The sequence below is a fragment of the Atractosteus spatula genome, chromosome 7, assembly GCF_055471065.1.
Source record: "Atractosteus spatula isolate fAtrSpa1 chromosome 7, fAtrSpa1.hap1, whole genome shotgun sequence".
Lineage (NCBI taxonomy): Eukaryota > Metazoa > Chordata > Actinopteri > Semionotiformes > Lepisosteidae > Atractosteus > Atractosteus spatula.
Window position 1 is genome coordinate 46,240,410 of NC_142712.1, and position 23,659 is coordinate 46,264,068.

Below are 23,659 nucleotides of genomic sequence, written 5' to 3' on the forward strand. Positions count from 1 at the left end.
TCTTGGGGGAACATGTCCAAGGCAAGATTCCAAATTCCTGAACACGGTCATTCAGCCTACAACTTGTGTTTACCAGTCTGAAGTGGAAACTTGAATCAAACTCAAAAGCTTGGCCACATGCCCTCATGCAACATAACTGAATCCCCAGAGGAAGGACATGTGACACAGCAAAGCAGAGACCAGCCAAAGACACAAGAAGCCAATCTGGCCCAGGAGAGGAAAAATGAGAAAAGAAAGTAGCGCAGGAAGACCTACGTTGTTCTAACGCTCTCACATTTCAACAAATACATCTAGGAATATGCCTGAAGAAAATCTCTCACTACATGAATGAATACATGAAAATTATTTCAGAGTAAAGGGGGAAAAAAAAACTTACCTTTCAACAGTGCTTTTAATATTGCAACATCAATGTCCTGGCTGTCCTCCGACCCAATGTGAAAGACTGTTATCTTTTTTGAAAAGAATAATAGTGAATAAAATTCAACTGCACAATTTACTTAATTTCTTACCATCAATCAAGACTTATAAGTTACTCAATATGTATCTGTAAACAAATTTGTTGTGTGACTTTTGTTGTGTGTAATTTCAGCACTGATGAATTTGTCCTTATTGTGGATATTTTCTGATTCAGTAACTTCCATTTTAAAACAAATACTTAGACATAGCTGCAATTTTGAGTAATTCATTGAAGACAAAACTGTGTTTAAATATTCATACCAGTTCTTTGCTCTTCATACATTCCATCAGTGCCTGGAACAGGTGCACAGCTTCACTCTGACTGAAGTTGAAGGTTTTTTTGATGGTTGAAATGATGTCACTTTCAATACCATCAGGAAGCCCTCTAAATCACAAGACACTTCATGTCAGATTAACACTGTTTACAGTTCTGCTGCACTTTATAGACCCGGCAGGTACACAAACCCCTGTAACACTTACTATTGATAATGTCTCTGCTATAGTTAGAACATACAAAAACCAAAGAATTAAAAACAGAATATTTTTCTACAGCGCCATTTAATCAAGTTTCATTTAAAGCTGGTTTTACATGGAATAATAACACCCAATCAGAAAAATGCATCATGAATGTTTCTAAAAAGGTTGGGTGTAAGGATTTTTTGGTTTTAAGCCCCCTGGCCTGTGGGCGAGGAAGTCAGGCAGCTCCTGCAGAGAGAGGAGCTCCACAGGTGGAGACAGGGTGGAGGAGTGAAGAAGAAAAACTTGAGGAAGAGACGGGGGCTCACGGCAGTATTGATGGCTTTCAGGGGAAGTGTCATCATGGAGAATTACAAGTCAGAATTTGGTTAAGATAAGATAACTTTATTGGCCATATACAATTTCTTGTATTAGGAATTTGTCTTTTTGAATACCCCAGCTTGGTCTCCATGAGAGACACACACACAGACGTTTGGGGTCAGAGCGCAGGGTCAGCCATTTATACGGCGCCCCTGGAGCAGCTGGGGTTAAGGGCCTTGCTCAGGGGCCCAACGGAGTAGGACTCCTCTGCCGGCCACAGGATACGAACCGGCAACCTTCCAGCCACAGGCGCAGATCCTGAGCCCCAGAGCCACCGCTCCGCCCCGCCAACGCAGCTTACTGTCATCCCTCCTGAGCTTTCATTAAAAACTCATTTTCCCTACCCTACTCAAGTTGGCGTAATGAACAGAGTAATTTGAGTCATCAAGATTACTGTAACACATCTGCAGTTTTTTTTGGTATTCGAGTACTAATACATTCCCTCTGACTTGCAAGATGCCAGTCACACACACGCCTCCTGTTTCCGCTCCATGACACTAAAAATGAATGCACCACGATCATATTTATGGATTTATTTTCAAATTCACCAATTTTTAAATCTGGTCATTTACTTCCAGCTAATTAGCATCATGCCATTCAATTTGCATGAAATGCTGACTCAAGCAGTTACAATGGAGATAGCGTCTCCAGGGATACAAATACTCTTTATTTAAACACAGGTCATGTGTTTACACAACTATTAAGTTGTAAAAACTATACATACCTCCTTACTAACAACATGTTATGAAGGTTTTATTGGTAACCTTGATTCAAAACAAACATTTATATTTATAGCTGTGATAGGCCTGTCTTTTAGCAGTTCTATGTTTTTACATATTAAATGCGTGTTGCCAGATTTTGGAGTGTAAAACTTTTTTAATGATGAAGGCATACATAAAGATATTAACAACATCCTTTCTCAGAAGAATGAGTTTCTAGGTCAGATTTTTTTGCATTAAATTGTTGTATTATTTGCTGAACTGAAATCATATTTTTGTTAATTGTTTAAATATTTACTCGTCACACCTCTAAATCTTTGAGACCCCTACCACTATGTTTCTCGGGAGATCTTGACATTGCTCATTACCAGGTCCTTAGCAATTGAGGTTCGTTAGCCACAGTGTAATATTACCTCTGTAAATAACACACAGGGCCCATACTGCCTGCAGCAGAGACTGCTGAAATGGAGTCAATGTTTTATCTATAAAATCCTTTCCAATTTAAAGCACCATGAAAACATTTCTCCTAATGACTGTTTACATTCAAATAGTTTGAGAGCTTTCTGACTGCGAGAGCTGAAAGGCTATAGGACAGACCCGCAGTGCCCAGCAGAGGGGTCACTTACCCTCCATCCTCAGTCTGCTTGTGGACATAGGCGAGGATGTCCGCAGCCCGGCCCGTTCCTTCACACACGACCACGGGCACAGGTGGGCTCTCCTGCAGGTACTCCAGCACCGTGAGGACCACATTGGGCCCGCCTTCGAAGATCAGCGCCACCACCGGAACCCCCTGCCCGATCCCTGGCGAGCACAGACACACAACAGTCATCAGGCTTTCGCGCTGCAACAACTTCAAGACAGCCCGTTTCCAGAAACTGAACTGCACTTTGCACTGAAAAGATACCAAATCCAAACATTCATACAACACACAGAGGCAGTGAAAACCCATAATGGATTAAGAAAACCGCAGGTGAGAAAAGCCTTTCACTTCAAATAAGTTTAAATAGATTCACAGTTCAAACAGCAAGACTAAAAACCAAAACAAACTTTATTACTGTGAACTGGTTCACATTTTTATACATAATCCAATTAATGCTGACTTTCGACAAATCACAAGACTTTGTGCCGGTATTAAAGAGAATTGCAAAAGTATTGTATAACTCATACTATTTTATGAACCCAGTTTCCAACGAAGACGATGTCATTAAGAATAATCATGAAAAAATAAGCTTATTCTGGAGCATCATTCGGCATTAGAAGATGCCATAGAGGTGCCACATTGACGGACAGAAGATCAGGAACTCATGTAAAAGAAAAGCATGATGCAACAAATGTCTCGTACCTCTGCATTTAATGGAAATTATTATTTTGATGTCTGCAACACCTTGTTTAGCTTAGGTCAACACATTTTTTAGCATTTATTGTGGTGCCTTGCCACAGATGCTCAAATTACCCTATATTTGCAGACCACGTAATAAGCAGTAGACTGGAAGCTACAAGACTCCAGCCCGGTAATGGGTAATTTATAAAACCACACTGGCTAGCTCTTGAGATCCCAAGTGTAATATGGCTGTATGGTATAGGTCAGATTCAGGGATCTTGCAGTCGAACCTGGTTTTTAACATTAACAAAAACACCTGGGTATTTCTCAAGGTACTTCCTTTTTAGACAAACTATTCATTAACCCTGCTTCTTTCGTTTGCTTTCCATGCAAAACAAAAAAAAGAGACGAAAAAATAGAAGGCCTCTGAACATTTTTGTTTTACTATCAGTTTCTTGGTCGCATGAACAGAATGTTACTATTCAAAAACATCTATCAACCCGAGCAGTCTGGGGCCTGTTTCATGCATGAACTCATGATACACAAATAATCATGCACACAAGTTTTGTGTGGATGAATAACTTCAACATCAAACCTCAAAAACGCACAGAATACCCTGAAACCACTAAGAGCCGACCCGATCTCCACACTCAATCATCTTGCTCCGGAGAGTGAGGTGAAGGACGAAGTGCTGTAGCTCAACTGCTCAAGCACGCGAGTCAGCCGAATGAATGCCTGCGTGCCAGAAAGGAGGATGCAGCCCAGCAAAAGCCTGCTCACGGGTCGAACTCCTCGCTGTAGGGCAAAGTTGGCGCACAAACACTTAGCTCACGCCGAGATGAAGTTCAGGTGCTCACTTACTAGCATGGATCCTCTGGAGGTTGATGTGTTTTTCCAGTTCCCGGCGCAGCTTCACCTCCGCTCCGTATTTTCCCACCGTCCCATCATCCACCAGGATGAAATGTGAATGGAGGTTATTCAAGACGTTCAGCTTGCTCAGGGGGTTTAGCAGTGTCTGGTACGGGGCGACCACCTGAGCACAAGACAGAAAGAAAAAAGCCCGTTTCTGAACTACTGCTTCTCGTCATTAATCAGCACACAGAAACAACGAAGCGAGCACACGGGAGAAAATATACACGTTTGCATAAGCCAAGCTTGGAAACCAAAGATTAAACTATATACTGATCTTACGTCTCTTCCGATGAGATCATTTCTGTTTTCAATCACTCCCCAAGGAGCTATTCCAATAGTGCAAATCTTCCGCGAGGATCTGGAACTGTGCTCTTTGAGAGCATCCCCGACATGTTTCGCCACACCTGTGAGTCAAAAAAATAAATTCGACCAAAGATCGGTCACAATATTGCTGACACATTCCTTCAATGTTTAAATATGAATGCTTTTACTGTTCTAAAACAATTCTTAAAATATACAAATAAGGCATGTACTAAGCTCTAAACCCATAGCGTTTTGTGGTTTCATTAACAAAAACAAAACAAAAGGCAAATTACAAGCATCAGCACTGAATATCAATTACAGGTGGTTATTAATGAGTACACCACTCTAATTAAAACTGAACAGCGATTACACTAATTGGCATATAACGAGCAGTCGCAGACTGTTATTAAGTCCCAAGTGCTTCTGTATTACGGGCTGCAGTGCCTAAATTTCTGTGGCCAGACATGGCCATAAAATAACCTCTCATTATGGTGTCAAACATTTATTCCCTCTTTTTAAATTCTTCAGATTTGCATTCATTCTGAGTTTTTAATTCAGTTTCTGCGCTTGCCTGTGTTGACTCCTCCAGTTAAAATCCAGGCTCCAGTCGTTAGTGCTGCTTTAATGAGACCCTTCCCAATGACCTGCTTGATGCGGGGGTGCAGGTCAAAGTTCTGGATGCCACCGTGCACGGAGATGACAATTTTCGGAAGCTCCATCTGCCATTCTTTCAGCAAGAGGCGCAGAACCATTTCTGGTTTGGAGTCGTAGGAGAGTCGCGCATACTGTGTCCAAGAGAAAAAAGGGGAACGTCAATACACTGCATTCCGCATGGAGTCAACAGTTAGCAATGTTTTTTCAAGGTAATTGTCAGGCTTTTTCTTCTCTATTCTCACCAGTCCACATAATCTGTAAGAGACGGTCACCCAAGACTGCCAAGGTCAAAAAGCTATCCACCGTTACTTTCCTTAGGCACATACACTGACTGATTTTTTTCCATGCAGAAAAAGGTTCAAGATGCCACAGTGTGTGTTGCTACAACTGAGAGCCCCACTGCCCGGGCAGGGCTTCAGCACACCTTGGCTCGGTAAGAATGGGATCCGCCCTGGAAGTTGATGATGCCGTAAGCATCCGTTGGGCTCTCTTCCGTGTGCTTCTCCACCGACCACTCCTCCAGCTCTGGCATCTCGTTCTCACCCAGTTTCACATCGGAGTACTTCATGGCCAGGCTGGCCGTGAAGCCTGCGTGCTGTCGGACCAGCCGCCCACAGCAGCACCTGAGGACCCAGAAGTGCCAGCCAGGGTTAGTGCCCTTCAGTGCAAAACCTCAGCACTGAGCCACAGTCTGGGCGGTCTCAGGGAGGTCTTAACACAAAACAGGAAAGAATCTTAAGACACTAGATCCAGATGCTTTCCCAAGCCAGCACCTTAAAGGGAAGATATATCTTCATTGCGGTCTTATTTACATTGCTTTCATCATGTTACATGTCATTATGCATGTCTGCTTCTTCTGTAACACCCATGAAACTCACTTGGGTTGAGAAATGATAACTCACAAACTGAAAACAAAGCAATTTTGCTGAAAAAGATTTTTAACACTAACAGGATGTTTTAAGACTCCGTAATGAAACATACTAAATGCCCTTGTTATTTCTCTGTTCCCATTGTCCTGTTCAAAATTGTTCTTATTTAATAACTGTAAAAGTACAGTTTTATTTAACAAGTTTAGATATTTGTGGAAAAACATGAAAGCAACCTTATTTTATGTTAAAGCAATGTTTATAGTTCTACAGAAGTCTCTTTTGCACACATTAGTTTAGCTTGTCAATTTATTTGAAAATTATATGCATTCTGCTCTTTTGTTTTGGGTGTTTCTAAGTGATCCTGAAGAGGAAAGTATTCTCACGCCAACTGTGAGCACAACACACCGAGACCACGAGGCCTTGCACACTAGCAGGGCCCCCCACGCCCCAAGACATGCATCCTGACCCACAACGCCTGGAAAGCTCCTTGTTTCCTGAAGAGGGGGGGTGCTGGGTCAGTAAGACAGGGTTTGTCTTTGAGTGCTTAAATCCACATTTAGCCAGTTCAGCTGACACCCCAAATAAAACAGCAATGAGCCTTGGCCAGCAAAAAGCTACACCCTACGAAGACCATTATTCACCATCCTCTAACCTCAGTATGCAAGAGATGGCTACAAGCATGGGAACACTTGTACGCCTCCATTGGTTTCACCTACTTGTATGATAAGAAGTTATACAATAAGTGTGCAATGAAAACAAGTTGCAGAAAAGTGTGCATTAGTTTGATCTCACTCTGCCGAGCTACCCTTGAACCACAGACCAGAGAGCTGAACAGGCACCTGAAGTTAGAAAATCAAAGCAGGCTTGACTCACCGCACGAGCTGCTGGCAAATCTGGCATCCTGGAAGGCATCTGGTAAAGAGGAACACAAGAAAGATTTAGGAACATGTAGCTTGGCCTTAATAACGCCATTATCCCCCCTGTGATTCAGTGATTACGTTGTGACTGGGGAATCCTGAGTGGCCCGGCTGGTAAAGGCTCTTTCCTGCAGGTTTGAGCCTGGGTCATGTCGCTCTCTTGGCTCTCAGCTATACGGCGCCCCCTGTGGCCTGCAGGCTAGCACTGCTGTCAATGAGAATGCGGATATTCCTCTCCTCCAACGGGCACTGAACCCCCAGCAAGGGGCTGTGTTGCCCATTACACCTTAAAAGACGAGGGGCTCGAAGATAGGCAGGCTGGAAGAGTCTGCCCACACCTCCTCATTCTCCCCTGTGTGCGGCTGTGGGGTTGATAGCTGCGAGCTGAGACAGGAAAAACACACAACTAGCGATTCCAAACCTAGTGGGTATAACAATAATAACTGGCGACTGTAATTGTGCCTACACTATTGCACAGTGCAAAAGTTAAAAGCTTACTTATCACCACACTTAAACAGTAGTTTAACTAGGAAGAGGGTGAAGTAATGCGACTTGCTGCTTCAGTTCCAAACCATATGATTAGAAAAGACATTATACAATTAAGCATCATTTTTAGGGCTGTTCTGTGCCTTTTAGGTTTGTTTTGTACAGTAAGCATGCTGGGGAAATGACAACTTGATCAAATGTTTCTTTCCCAACAAAAGCATTTGACAGCTCATCTCAGGCTGCATTACTCAAGGCCTGAGCTTTTCACTGCACAAAAAGTTGCCTATAAGTCAGAATGTTCTATAATCACATTATCTATGAAAAGGAAAAAATACGGTTAACACTTCCATTGCAAACTGATATCACACAATCTGCAGAAGAAATTCAGCACAAAAATCACCCCGGTGAACTGGGATTTGTAGTGACAAAAAGCTTGAGCTTACTACTGTCTATATCACTGGAAATATGTGGCTCCAATGCCAGACTAAGGTTACACACATAGGAAATGACGGTGGCACTAAAAACCTCAACTGTTGCAAATTATTAATCAAGTGTGAACCACAAAGTTGCTGTTAAAATACTGAATTTTTAACAAAGTCTAACAGACTTCACAAATACATCATCTTTTCTGTCAAAGGACAATGGAAACTCACAGCCTTCAGAACAGCTAGCAGACCAAAGCAGGAAGATTTAAAATATTTATCAAAAGCAGCCTGCTCAGTAAAAAAGGTAAATGCATGTTTACGTGAAAACAGTCTTTTGTCTTGCAGAGCTTTAAACTTGCAAATTAAATTCCTTATAGTAAATAGGAAGAAACCATTTGCGATTTGGCATAAAAGGCAATATAGAAAGAGAATTGGAGTCCCGACTAAATTACATAAGCAGATTACTCAGAACAGCTTATACATATTAAATATATCAGCGCTCATGTTGCGTTAATCAAGCTAGAGAAAGTCATTTTCAGTGCAAGTGTGCACAAAATTGCAGCCTGTTCATTTTACTAATCAACTTAACCCATAGATTCATTGGAAAAAAAATGTTTTTCTCTGGACTAAACAATATACAATTTTTGTGGCTGTTAATGAATCAACAAGCTATACATTTCTGGATTCTTATTCTGATTTAACAAAATGTTCTAAAGAGAAAAATGTGTTGGTACTGAAGAGTATTCTTATACTCTTATTTATAATTCTTTGATTATAAATCGAGGCATTTAAACCCCCAGACTGCATTTTCATACAAGCACTGCTCCACACGTCACCATACATCTGAGGAATTCGGTTCTGTATTTCTTCAGAAGCTCTGTACTTCTGCATTTTTCTCATTCAATAAAACAGACTTTTAAAATGTAAAAAGCTGTATATACAAAACAAGAGGAGCATGTTCTGAGATGTTACAAAATTAGAGATAAGCAACTAATGTAAACTATTTTCATTGCTTATTCCACAGCTGATAACATTCATTTTCAAATCCACATTGCATTCAGTAGAGAAAACCCTGGTTAAAAAGTGTAAAAAAACTTTCTGACAATTGAAGATTTCATTTTTAAACAATTAGGAGTATCTTCAGTCATAATGACAGCACTTGCACTGTACTGTATAATGTTGTTATAATTTAGTATTCTGTTGTACTGCATATAACTGTCAAAATAAAAAAAGATACTGTGACTATTTTTACAGTACATATTCCATAAAGGCTACAGTTCTTTACTGCAACAATTGTGTAGGTTGTATACTTTTCTATTCCTTTTATTGAGTTCTGAGGTCTCCGCTAAGAAAAGGCGACAATAATGCACAAAAACAGGCGCCCCTGTCAGCAGGTGATGACAGAGCTTCAGCACGTCCCTCACAGCTGACCTGAAGGGCAGAAGGACATACTGTACCTGTGAGGGTCTTTTGAAACCGGAAGTATATACACACATTCCCTCTTGGTGAAGGTGTTTTCTATCCAGGATTTCTGGGACTGCAAAACAAACAGATGCAAGTCCATGATTAAAGCACAAGACTAAAGCCCACCTGATAAAACTGTAAAGATTAGGGACCTTCCATGCAAACACATACCAAGGGGACTCACTTTCAGAGAAGTGTGCTTCAAAAATGCATAAAAGATATTTTTAAAAATTGTCCTATCAAAAGTAATGAATGACATCAACAGTTTTACAAATTTTATACAAATTTAGAGACTTCCCAAACAATTTCTGACCTTGTTTTGAATTTTGCGCAGATTAACAAGAGAACTTCAATTTGATATTTTTTACTTGAATACCCTAAGAGGTAAGACATTCCCCTTTAAAAAAAAAAAAGCACACAGAAGTCAGATCCTTTACTTGGCTGTACGCTTTTATAATCAAGCCTGCGCGTCACCCTGGAAACCCCAAACTAAGATATGTATTGCAAGCAAGTACACGTTGTGCTCTCCTATGGGTTGACAGCTCGTCCTGCTCATCCTAAATTTACCAAAATGCTGATGAGTCCAAGTAACCTACTAATCCCAGATTTATCTAGAAATCCTGCAGGATCAGTGGGCAGCTTAATACACAAATAAATGTAATCAGAGAAAATCCTTTGTATTTGCAATACCAAGTCAAATGGAAAGGGTTTGCAGGCACAAATTCAATCAGCTCTGATTTGCTAAAGCAAGATCCCATGCCCAGTGAAAGGGCTTTAAATCCAAAGAATTTTTAATTAAATTTGTGCTCCCAATACTTTTTTTGTTCTAAACCTAAATCCTATAGGGCCCCACCGACATTATTTGGATTTGCAGTCTGCATTCCAAGTGCTACAATGATACCCACTTCCCTGTGCCCAAACTACTGTATCAAATACACAAAATGAAATTTCAACAACCCGTAAGAATCCTCAAACCTTCCTAATTATGCTCTCTCTCAAGATATCTTGTTCAGCTGAATGATGTTTCCACTGGTTACTACACTCAAAAAAAGCAATCAAGCCAGGCTAACACTGCCTATCTTACTGTTAAACAATTTCAAATCAAGCATCAAAGGCAAATCAAAGCAAAAAAAAAAAGCTGAAGTAACAATCACACCGTGTTCTGGCCCATTGTATAATATGTTTAAGAAAAGCAGATCTATCTGCACCTGAAGCTCAGCATCCTCTCCTTCATATGACAGCGAAGAATAGAGGAACATATGTGTTCTTCAGTCATCTCCTACAAAGTCAAACCACTCCAAGCTTGGGCTGGTCATTCCTCTCTTTTGTGCATGGTTGCTTAAAAGAGTCAAAGTCTAAATGCTTCAAGAACTTCCTGTTCGGTGAGACACTGGAACAATGGCTGTGACAGATTCAGATGGTTAACGTGCAGGAGGGGTGGAGAGTACAGAGCGCTGAGGAAAGTGTGACAGGGTGAGCTGACAGGGGAGGGGTGCAGCAGGAGACGATGTGCCCATCACACACATTCCGCTTTCAACAAGCGGTTTGTCCCCGCACTTCAGACACACCCCCTGGCCGGCTTGAATCCAAAACGCCCTCAGTGCTCGGCGTCCTGCGAGCACAGGGAGAACGGAGCCTTTCATTCCTCTGAATACACACTGGGCAGAACAGGGGCTACAACCACAGGGTTTCGAATGCGAAACATTTTTTCCTTTTCCTCGACACAGACAAAGACAGGATGATGGGACATCAAACACAAAAGAGTAATTAACTTTCCCAGGACCAAAAAACAAAAATGGTCTTTCTAGGTCTACATTTAGATAACTACATTAACCAAAAGTAGTTAGCTCAATGCTACTGTACACATGTACAACAGCAATTACTTAAGGTCACCACACTATTTTATCAGATTTTGAAATTCATATATAGGCAATTTTTGTATTAGAAATATGGTCTCAATGGCATAAAAATCCAATTCGTTTCCAGAATTATTTATACAATTAGTTTGTTTTTAGGAACTGTGATCTAGCATTTCTTGGCAGCAGGATAAAACCCTCTTCACAAATACACACCTTAAAGAAAAGAAAAATATTTCCAACCTACTGTATAAATTGATGTCCGTTTACCAAGATCAAACCATTTCCAGGAAGAACTCCATCGTTTTCAAAATGCCTGATGTGAAGCCCAAGCATTCAAGGTTAAACCAAGTGAATTCATTTGCAATTGACCGCTCAATATTTTCTAGAAACTCTTTGCTTTTGACTACTACATTGTAAACTGAAGGGATACAACGTGTTCTCAGAAGGACTGCACAATCATGCAGAGTACCGTAGAGTCCCATGCAGAGGCATGAAACCTGATAAACCCAAAGCACACACAAAGAATCAGAGAGCAGCAGATCAAAAGCAGACTTAACCAGACAGCAAAAAACCTATGCTATAAAACCATAAAACCTGTAATACAATGTTTATCTGAGACTGTATTCTTGGTCCTGCAATCCTCCAAACTCGGCCCCCAAAGAAAGCCAGCGCGCGGCTGGAGCGCAGTATGTTGGTACCGTACCTGCAGAGATCACGGTGAGCGCACAGGCCACATCCCGGCGGCACTCTGGTTTACTCTCCACTTTCCCACCACTTCCACGCCAGGGCTTGTTCCAATCGAACCCCCTGCAGCAATAATTAACCCTCCTCACCCTTTCTTCCCATCTTCTGTTTATTCCATCACCAACACCTGCTCCATAATTCATTAAAGCTTCTTTAATCTACATGCTAATTAAACTGGAAGCAGTGCTTCAGACATGGTTCATTAACACCTCTTATCTGATGGACGGTCTTACTAAATCTTTCGAGGCCTCTCTGGATAAGCAAACATTAGTAAAAAGGTCCAAGCATCCGTTTTCTTTTTACTGTAGTACTACTGACAAACATCAGACTGAGAAGCCCACTAGCGATGTCTTTCGGGTTTAATTTTTTTCTGAAATATCAGCTCTCATTACGATTTAAGGAAGGAAAAATAAAATTTAACAGAGTTTTGATATTTAATTATGTAGTAAGACTATTGTAAGTGAAAAGGAAAAATGAAATTTAACAGAATTTTGATATTTAATTATGTAGTAAGACTATTGTAAGTGAAAACCGCTGGGATATCTATCACTTGGGAATCTTTGCATTGACTTTATTACCTTGTTATAATGTACCTAATAGGATTTGAGCTTAAAGCACTTCTACAAGACATTCTAACTTAATCACATAAATAGTTACTGACTACAAGAATATGGGTTTTAAATATTTTAGTATTCCTATTTAGTCTTTAGTATTCTTTTGAGCATTCACCATCAGCAAACATGTTATTTCAAAACAAACCACATCTTTAAAGAGAACAAAACTTCATAAACATCATTCATTTAATCACTGTGATTTTGAGGTGGATCATTTAAGCTATTTATTGTCTTCCCAAGAAGTAGTTCTCATGATGTTTCGTGAAAAAAAAGTTTCCATCCTACAAATAACTAAACAATATATTCATTTTTTTGAGAGCTTCCAAAGTTAAAGGGTTTGTATAGAATTTGGGAATAAACTGCAAACAAAACTGAAACAGAAATGAATCAATAAAAATGCAATCAAAAAGAAAAACTAAAGAATCACCAACTAAAATACCGCAGAACCACAAGAGCAGAATCTCTGAAATCTCTAGAAAATAAGCCCTTTATAGAAATATTCCACCAAAATCTTTATTGGTAAAGCTACAGTGGAAATAAATTTCCTGAGCAAGACAAACACACAGAGCACCGTTTTCCAATCTTGACCCTGGAAACCAGTAACCCTTTGCATCAAGTGCCTTCCTGTGCTCAGGAACTGAATCTCTCCAGGTTTGGCAAGAAGAGATCAAGTGGGAGTTTCCAACCAGTACTCAAAATCCCTTGAGGTGCTAACAAAGCAAACACAACGCATTTTCATGCTTGGCAACTAAACTAGGTCTGAAGAGAGAACTGCAGTTAAGTGGTAAGAGGTAAGTGCTATTAGGACTGAAAAAGAGTGGTGGGTGTCTGTAGAAAGTTGTCATGATGTGCTATGGAAAACTGGGAACTTCTTATGAATTACTGGCAACTAAAAACATGAGTAGAACAGCCTCCTCTCATTTGTAACCTCTTGTGTTTTCAACCAGTGCCCAATCACTGGACAAATCACACAATTAAAGAGCTAAAGTAACAAGATCCTATCTCTCTGCCTGTGAGTGGAGGACCCTGGGAGAGAAGCTTGCACACTTTGTATCTGGAACAATATGCAGCAACACTTTCAATTCGCATCTGTCTAGTCAAAACTGATACTGTAGCAGGCTGACTTTTTCTTGTAAATTGTTCTTGTAATAATGATAGAATCAGGTCAGTTGCAATGCTAATTATTCAGGGGAAATAGAAACCTGAAGTACCATTTGAGTGCCTTGTCATGTTTACTTCTGTCCAAACTAAGTCCTCCTGCAGATCAGCTAACCTTCCAGCACATGACAAACAGCATGGGACAAGCCACAGGCAGCACTGTACCCATTGCTCTAGTACACAAGTCCAGAACTAAGCATGAATCCTGTAAATTGTTAAATAATAAATTACTTTGAATCATGTCCTCCACTTACACTGCCTGAGCTTTGAATACAGTAATTTTTGAAAATCAACTGTAGTTCCACTGTGTACAGTAACTCTACTACAGTCGTTTCCACACTATTGAAACATGACACACTGTTAAGTGCTTTGAGACTATACTGATCGTGAAACGGCACTCAATACTTTAACTGCATGGCTTCCTGCAGGAGCAAGACCAGGCAAATGACAGCTCTGGCTCCAGGAATCAGCCTTCAGTCAGCACACAAGGAAGTGTGGCCTATCAGAAAGGGGGCAGAGGAAGGGCCTCACTTGAAAGAGGTAATCGCATGCCAAGGCATTCTGGAAAACAGCCAACAACCTGACCAGTTGGTATAGCAGGCAATCCACATGTCCTCTCCAAACCTGCGACTGCATCAGCATCTCAAGCTCTCCAGACCCAGAGAGCCTGCTGCTATCAATCACGCCTTCTCACGCAAGACAGCCTCCTCTGAGTGCTGTACATACAGTATTCATCTTCGTGTGGAACAGCAGAAAAGTTACAGCCCCACAGTAAAACTGAAAAATTATATAAACCCACACACACCTGTAACGACTACTTAAATCCCACTAAAAAGCCAAAGTTGCCTCAGCACCGTTGGGGCCCAAGACAATATTCCGAATGACACTGCAGGTTTCTCTAAAGTCAAAAGAAAGCCCAAAGAGCTTTATATTTTTACATCCCTGATCTTGGATTGAGGGACACTGGGAGAAGCCACCTTTAGTTTCTTATACCTCATAGGTGTATTTGGTACACATCTGATGTAATGCATGCAAGATAAGCCTGTTTTGAACAGTTTTTCCTGTTTTCCCACACTGCTCTTTCAAGCTTCATAGCAAACTTCCAACAATTTAATATTAGGTTTGAGCCCTGCAACAGCTTTACCAATCTCAAAAGCTCACCGTGACTATCCAAGAACTTCCCCAAGACCTTGTGAGTTAGCTGCATCCCACCACCAGTCAGGGTTCAAGCTTTTGTTACAGCAATGAAGTAAAGCAGACCAATTAAACAGCATTTCTATTTTATTTTTACTTTAGAGTCCAGCACAGTACACTATAATTAAGCTTTCCTCTTTTTCATCTGTTTTCTGTATATTTAAGACTCCTGCGTTTGAAGATGTTCAGACTGTAGCACTTTTCCTTTTTAACCCTGTTCCTCTATTCCAGACAAGTGATTTGTTTTTACGGAATCTGCTCTGATACTTGTGAAAATGGTTGCTCCCGTTTCCTAGGCCTCACTAGCAGGCTTCCTGAAGAAATAAGCTAACGCATGTGACAGCCTTTCAAAGGGTACTATGTGCAACAAGAGGCACTTTCACAAAGCTGTCTTGAAGATACACCGCAAAATGGGACTGATTTCACTTAAAAACAATGCACGTTCATCACAGTCATAAAAGGCATTTAGGCATACATTATAGACATGACACTGACTCTAAACATTTAACACTCTGTTAAAAGAATTAAGTGGACCTCTTACAGGAGCCTGCTCATCAGATAAGACCTGCCGTAATGACAACCACTTCCTCTCCCTTTTCCAATCCCCTTTTGATAAGACAGGGGAATTCTTACCATATTCTTGATATTTTAACATCTGTTTGAACAGAGGAAAGGAGAAAACAGCATTAAAAAGTTTCTTCTCAACCTACACATGAGAGTGCACACCACACCGCCCAGGAGTGGCACAGAAGACTGCACGTCCTGAACACCGGGCAACACAGAGCGCATGATTCCTGTACCAACCCAGCTGGGATCAGGCTCCCACATCCCAGGACATCGGTCACTCAAATTCCCAGGCATCCCCCTTTTACCCATTTTTATAGAAATCTTACACGCGATCTGCCATCTCCCACTGCACATAGGATATTACATTTCCTTTGATTTCTGTTTGGCATTTTCATTTTTTTTTTTACATGTGCAGATGTTTTGTGAACAGGTGAGCATCGAAGTATGAACAACACTACAGTGTACAGGTAAGGCACAAACATTTTATGTGGATCCTCTTTGCAGATATGAAAAGGATATGATGACCCTGACAGACAGGGGGAAAAAAAACATTACAATGAAAGGTAATACTAGATCTTCTTAAAGTCACAAGGATAATAACCCTACAGAGATAGAAAACACAGGATGCTGTAACCTGCTGAAAACTGAAAGCTGTATAATTAGGTATCAGATACTCTGTCATTTAGATTTAAAATGATACCACTGAGAAGCATCACAAGTCATTCGCATCTTCGCTGTTCTTGTTCAAAAACATGCAATTTGAAGCCATTGCATTGACAGGTAGCATTTGCTTCTGTCAAAGCGAAATATGGTAGTAAAGGTTCTTTAACAAAAATCAAGGCTGTACAAACCCTAGGAAAAGAAAGTAAATGACAGGGCCTTTTAAAACCTGTCTTTCCTAACTTATTGAACACAATACATGCATCCATTATCTGAATAATGATGCGCAATGCCATGAAATTCATGTCCAGGGACGATCAGAACCTACTGTACAGGCGCAGTGGTAATTCGGCAGGTGCAATTAACATTTAAATGCCTCTATCTAATACACGTTTGCACTGAAAATCTGCAATGCACGGTAAGTAGCCTGTATTTTTTATTTAACATTCTGCAAAAATGTAAAACACTTAGATGCCACTTGAGTAGAAAATGGTAAATGCATGTTTAATACTTGTTTGGCAAGGAATGCAAGCTTCTACAGAATGTGATCATTCACTCCCCAGTGTCTGGCCTAAAATAAAATGATCTCAATTAAGATCAATCCAAACACAGCTCTGTCCTGGTTTTAGAAGCATATAACCTCCCTGAAGTGGAAAAACTAAGTATCAGTTAAGAGGATCTAAATAACTTTTTGTATCCCTTTTTTATCATTCTATGAGACGACTTTTCACAAGTTGCAAAATAAACCTATTTATGGTTAACCAAGGCCTTTAAAAATGTCCCAATAATACAATGGAAATGTTCAAAACATAGAATAACCCCCACTGTAAATTAGACATTTCTGCAATAAAATAAACAGACATTTAGGCCTGAAATCTCACACACACATCTTGGTTTCCAGCTATGAAACATACAGAAAAATACAGTACCTCGAACCAAAAACATTGCAGTTAAATCTTGATTTTCTGCATTATTATAGTGGCTAGGACTTTCTTTTCTAGATTTGTGGCTTTAAAGCATAACCACTCATGTCAAAAGCAAGAAAACACACTGCACATTCTATAAACGTTTGATCACACTTACATTACAATGTGTATATTTGACTAGTTTAAAAGGATGGGGAAAAAAAGAAAAATGATAAAAGGTGTCAGCTTCCCATTGTGAAGAAGACTGATCTGTTCCAAGCTTTATGAGCTGCAAGAAAGCAAACAGCAAATGCAAATTTCCTCAGTAATGCAACAAGTTAATAGTTCCCCACTCTTGGTAGTTCACAAAAGCTGAAACACTGTGCTAGGGGATTCTTAATTCAATCTATGTTGTGGAGGTTTTGTGAACCATGCCAGACACCCAAAACAACTGAAGAGACATATTAGCAATTTTTATTCCCATATTGCCATATATAATTGAGTGTTCGGAGTTATTAAGGTGACGTTTCTGTAACTACTGTATATTTATGATGTAAATTACCATGGGTGTGGCTATGCATTTGGTCATCTTACAAGAAGTATTTACTCAGACTTCTTAATGAATGCTGAATCACTGCTTTGTCTGGATCATTCCTTCATTCTATGACTTAAGTAAATGTGTTAGAAAAATGCTACAACCTGCATAATAAAAAAAAAAACACAAACCATCAGCAATCACATAAAATCCAAATCCTAACTGGATTATAGAATATACGTATTCTACAGTGATACTGTAAAGACTTACCAGGGAAATAAAAACAAATTCACGTGTTGTGTTTAAAGGCAACAGAATTCTAATGCTCATCAACTGCTAGGAAATATAATTTCATTTTGGAAAAAAAAATGTCCCGCTGTTGTACCTTGAGCATAAAGGACGCTGCTCTTGCGTGAGAGAGCGCGGGTAACGGTGCGCACACACGCTAGACGGACTGGAAGGATGTGGCTCCGAGAGACGTCGGCTTTGCCCTTGCTGACCTACACAAACGCCAATCTTCTGAACCGGTGCTGCCCCGAGATCTCGCACATGCAGACAAGCAGCAATGTTAACTACATTTCCACCTGGGTTTTAACAAATGACAGCGGATTATCAACCGCAACACCCCACAAAAAGCAATTAGCCTCAAACATATTTCCACTTTCAGAGGCTAAATATGCTCAGAGCCCATAAACCCTATTTAATCTGGCCATAACATTATTTTGCTTTTGCACTCCTGAAATTGATCTCAACGCCAACGTGGTGCAATTTCCACAACGACGGTTTCTCACTGCCCGCCCGTGGCTTTTTTAGAAGCAGGTACAGCAGATGCTACCGATAGAGGAGTGTCTTGTGCGACATGCGCAAGAGGCAGCACCCTTGCACCCTCGCGCTGTTATTAAGGCAAGATACCCGAGACAGCAGGCAGTGAAGATGAGGCCTACCTGGTCGGTTTCAGGCTTTTAGACTGGTACCAGTTGCTACAGCAGCTGTAAAATCCCCAGACCTTTTTTCACCGATTATAAATGTGTAAAAAGACAGGAAGCTTTTTATCACTGTAATTTAAAATGTAATCACATATTGGCAGAGAAGCTTTGTCTACAACAGCAGACACACTTTATGACAGTGAGGCTCGGGGAGAGAACATGGGGCTTTAGAAGAAAGCAATCGAGCACATTATCTGCAAGAGCACACGAGCGTGTCGCACTGTTCTCGAGTGCAAGCACAGAACGTCTGCAGGGGGGTAACCAGGCCCCAAACCCCGTCATCAAACTTCATTTTTCATATTGTGTTCAGCATGGGTCTTGTTCCCTGCTGTTAACTTCACTCTTACTGAATCCAAACACTCTCTAACAATGTATTCTACCTACTAAAAAGGGGAGGTCGCAGCACAGTCAAAAATGACTGTGGACAAATCTGTGCACACAGGTTGGTCTTCCAGAAAGTAAGTGCACCACTACCGCACACTACACACAATGGAAGGAACCAACACTACTACGCGAGGGAAATCCCGAGTGGTCACACATTCATGCAATTTTTATGAGTTAAAAACAAAAACAATACAAAGAATAAACGTATATTAGGAAAACAAATAAAACTCAAGAGCACATTGTATTTTTCGAGAACACTACAAAACCAAACTGTGTGCTCTGCGCAATCTAAAATACTTAAATCAATGTTGGATTGCAAAACAGTGCATTTGTCCAAGGTCACAGGTACTGGCTGAGCTTAGATTTTAATTACTTCATCACATGGCCCTTAAATCTTACTTCCCCGCACACAAATCATTCCAATTTACCAGAAAGCTGGAATACAATTTTCACATCCTGCTAAATTCAAATTGACTTCATTTAAGGAAACGTTTTAATTTTCTATTTAGAATACTATGGGTAAAAAAAAAAATCTCTTTAGTGCAGAAAATGGATTAAGCAAAGAATGGTCAAAGCATTAGCTCAGATGGTCTGTATGTGGTCTGTTTTGAAAGGGAAAATCACAAACATGTTACACCACAGCTCAAATACACTACAGGTCTTGAGGCATAAGACTACATGAGCAACTTCAAGGGAGGGAAGTGCAGTTTTCTGAGGAACTAAATGGTAACTCTGCTGGGTATTACCCAACTGGAGAGCAGCGGTAGGCTGAATACTTACATGCTTTTTAAATGCTGTATAGAAGAAATCTGATATTACATTAATACAAATGAAACGTTAAATCTGTACTTTGAAAAGCACAATCCACACTAGGGATGTCTTCATGTTCCCTTCCAATATTCCACACAATTTCAACTTTTTAAATAAAATACATGTTTTTGGTGCAATCAGGACATTTCACTACAATGCTTCTAGGAAGACTAATGACAAATACCATGGTGATAATACAGTGACCTGTCAGTACAGTAGACAAATGTAATTCAAAACAGCAGTAACACTGTAACATCTAATATTTAATTTCTGCAGTGTCTTGCAGGCTTTATTCTGCCTGCTTCGGACGGCAGTCAGGGAAGCTCATGATGGGGTATGAAGGTCAGAATTGCCACACACCACTTCCCTTCTGTGTTACTGCCCTTCAACAGAAGCACATAGTATCAAACGTTTACCACTGTACTCGATCAAGTCTCTCCAGTCTTCACTCTATATTCTTCCCCACTGGAAAAACAAAGGTGACAAACAGCGGGCTTTCAGCTCACCTAAGTCCTTGTGGTAGTTTCTAGTAGCTAACTGATCTGAGGATTTTATCCAATGTTCCCTGAAAGAAGCCAGGATATCAGCTTCAACAACAAGACTAGGTTTGTTTCCCCATACCCCCAGCAGAAATGCCAGGTGTTCTCAGTTTTAAATACAACTCGACTGTATTCCACTTACGGTGCTTTGCCAATGTATTTACCCCTCTTCCAGTGACACCCTTCTTTGCTGAGTCACAAATGATGGATACACATTTTAAGTGAAGAAGTCACAAATCGAAAAATTGACTACCCGTTGTCTAAAAGTATTCCTGGGTGAAAAGTTAAATGACAGACAAAACAGAGAAGAAAAACAGAAACTGAAATATCCTGAGTGCCTAAGTGTTCACCCTCCCTGAATCAATACAGCACTGTGGGGTGACCAGGATATTCCTGACTCGTGGAGATTTTCTCCTGTGTCCACCGCAGTTGCATCCCTAACCAGTTTCCTTCTTGCCCGGCTGCTCAGTTGAGAAGGACAGCCTGATCAAGGCGGTGTCTGGCTGCCTGCCACTTCTTCCCGATCAACTTCACCGAGCTAAAAGGACCAGATAGGGTCTCTGAACATTGTTATACCCTGATACAACTTCCACGGTCTTTAAAGTTACCCTCATACTACCTTAGCCTGAATGGCTTTGAGTCTCCTTAGTTATCATGGTTTAGTCTTTGCGTGAAATTCACTACCTGACTGAGGGACCTTAAAGAGACAGGATAATTTATTCTAAAATCATTTCAACCACTCGTCCCCGGTGTGAAACATCAATCTAACTGTGTGACTTGTCAAAGCAATTAGCCCAGGTGCACATAATTAAGGTTTCTTAGAGCAGGGTCTTTATAATTTTTTTTTGCCGATTTTGCTGACAAACATCTTTCACTCATAAACATGTTCAGCTTGAGCACTTACACTGACTGATAAAATAATGCACTTTAAAAAACAGGTGTAAATCATTAGTAATTGAACAAAATGACTAAAACGCTGGAATAAGTGAATACTTCAGCAAGGCGCTCTGATGTTTGCATTTCTCTGTGTAACGGTTCTTGGGGTCTCCGCCCCTGCCCTGCCAGTTCGTCCCTCGCTGCCTGGGTGCGAACCTGGGTCTCCGGTGTCACGCAAGAGGGACCTTCCCAGCTGAGCTAAAGGAGACCTCCCTCAGCCCGGGCGGCTGAGATCCCTGTTATACGCAGGGGTGTATTTGTTACATCTGTAGATTCTGAAGAAGCCCACTGGGCTGATTTTTTCAGTGCCTTTGAAATTTCACAATACTTCAATACGGTCCCTTCACAGTCTTCCCTGCTCAGACCTAAAAAGGTTAAGCTCTTTTACCCCAACAGCACATTACATTCCTTTAGGCTTTGGAATGTAGCCATGTGCTCTTCTCTGCACTGATTCCTGAGCAACAATATCTTTTTCATCATGATATGATGACCACAATCCGGACTGTATTTTAAATTCAATCTGACCATTACATTTGAACATTCTCTTGATTTTAAATGTATACCTCGAACCAGATATCCCGTGCACCTTTTATATTGTTTGTCCACATTTTCTAGAAATTGCAGATGAATGAACAAATGCAGTGCTTTTTAAGCATCATTAGCAATAGTTACCCATTTTGGATCTATAGATTTACGTTTTCGCAACCCGCGTGCAATACTCTAAATTTGTCCACATGAATCATCCTCTGCTAGGTATTTCCACAGTCTTTAATTCCAACTAAATCTTCCTTAATTTCCTTTGCTGCTCTTTAGTGTTAACTAATCCGCCTGTTTTGGTCTCATGTGCAAACCTGACTAGTTTACGAACTATATCGGAATCTAGATCCAGGACATAGATTGAGAACAGGGATCTGCTACAGATCCCTTGGTACTGTGGTAATCCTAGTCAAGTAGTATTCTTTTTCCCTTGTTACTGCTCATTTTAACCTCCACTGCAATATTCCTCTCTAGTTCTATCTGTGCTTACAGGTAATTAGATTTAACTGAATCCTATTCTTTTCTGATCACTTTTAAGGTACCTTCTTCTTAAATTGTTGGCAGTTTGTAGACACTGCTTTCCGGACTGAAAAACGCGTAAGAAACTCTTAAGAGGTTAGGTCCGTTTCACAGCGATCAATCTCGCCGCTGTCAACAACGGTGTAGTCGAGTCCCTGAAACGTGAACCAGAGCGAATCTTATAGGATACAGGCACTGATGAAATCGATGATGCGCTCAGGAATGCTGCACAAACGTGACTGATAACAACGGCAAGCCTCCGTAACGTGTGCTTCCCCGGCCCCGACACCACAATGTGGCTCATCAATGAGCCAACACCTATCGATTCAATTTTCGCGTTGGGACATCGAGAGGGTCGTGACAGTTAAAAACGGCACCCGCCCCAGCTCCATACTCGCCGAGCCGGAGAGGGGCAGAATGATCCTGAGACACTTAACCCAGCAGCATGTCCCAGCACATCTAGAATGCCAAACAATTAGGCAACAACCAATTGGGGAATTCCGAGAAGTAAGGTCAACACAGAAATGCCTTTCTGTCCCGAGGCCCACAAAGGGACAGGAGACCTTCATCTGTACTAAACGTCAGCGTGTTTAAACCACAGCGCTGACAGCAGTCACTACACACTCGCGATACACAAACCCAACAGCACTGTCTAGACTTTCATTTTCCTCTGTTGTGCACTTAAGACATCACGCCGCACACCCCAGCCCAAGCCCAAGCCCGGAGGAACCAGACGCCTGCGACAGCGGCACCAACCTCAAGCCCTTCCCAGCTTTGAGAAGGCGAGACGGGGCTCTTGCCACGGCCGTATTCTCCTGCCTCACCGCGGCAGCCAGCCCCGGCTGCTCCCGCGAAGTTACACACCGCGCACGCACACACACACGGAGGCAAGGTGCACCGAGCCCCTCTCGTCGACTCGACTTTGCACTTGTTTAACCCTTTGCGGCGCTTGCAAGGAAAAAGGAGAGGGCGACGCAGATGAAAAATGATTTTTTTTTTCTTGGGAAAAGACAACTAGAACTCTGCCCGGAGGCTGTCTACCCTCCTGCCCGAAGCGCACCGTATCTCGGGTACATTGTTCCCCTGCCTTGACAGCAGGCAGCGACTTGCCTCTCACACAGACGGAGACACGCCGCCGGCCCCCCACACACGCAGCCCCGGGTCCGAGCGCAAACGCGGCGAAACGCGCAGCGGCCGTACCATTCTCTTCACCGTTCAGACTCAGGAAGAGCTGCTCCGTGGCCTTTAGCCATCTATCGGCGGTGCTCCCGGTTAGCCCTGGCAGGAAAGCTCGGTTGACGTTGGAGGAATGTGCCACCGCTCCAGCTCCAGCGGAAGGTAGCTTTTTC

General features: G+C 41.4%; 1 protein-coding gene across 2 annotated transcripts in view; it reads right to left on the reverse strand.

The window, feature by feature from the left end:
- trpm7 (transient receptor potential cation channel, subfamily M, member 7) overlaps window positions 1-23,659 on the reverse strand; it is a 51,279-nt gene extending 27,620 nt beyond the window's left edge. For both annotated transcript variants that reach the window (XM_088921158.1, XM_088921157.1), the window contains exons 1-10: window positions 23,511-23,659; window positions 9,357-9,436; window positions 6,945-6,983; window positions 5,627-5,825; window positions 5,120-5,333; window positions 4,525-4,649; window positions 4,195-4,366; window positions 2,639-2,813; window positions 718-841; window positions 377-449 (exon numbers count right to left, since the gene is read on the reverse strand). In XM_088921158.1, the coding sequence (XP_088777284.1) occupies window positions 377-449; window positions 718-841; window positions 2,639-2,813; window positions 4,195-4,366; window positions 4,525-4,649; window positions 5,120-5,333; window positions 5,627-5,825; window positions 6,945-6,983; window positions 9,357-9,436; window positions 23,511-23,513 (1,204 nt within the window). In that variant the 5' untranslated portion in view covers window positions 23,514-23,659. The remainder of the gene's footprint in view (window positions 1-376; window positions 450-717; window positions 842-2,638; window positions 2,814-4,194; window positions 4,367-4,524; window positions 4,650-5,119; window positions 5,334-5,626; window positions 5,826-6,944; window positions 6,984-9,356; window positions 9,437-23,510) is intronic.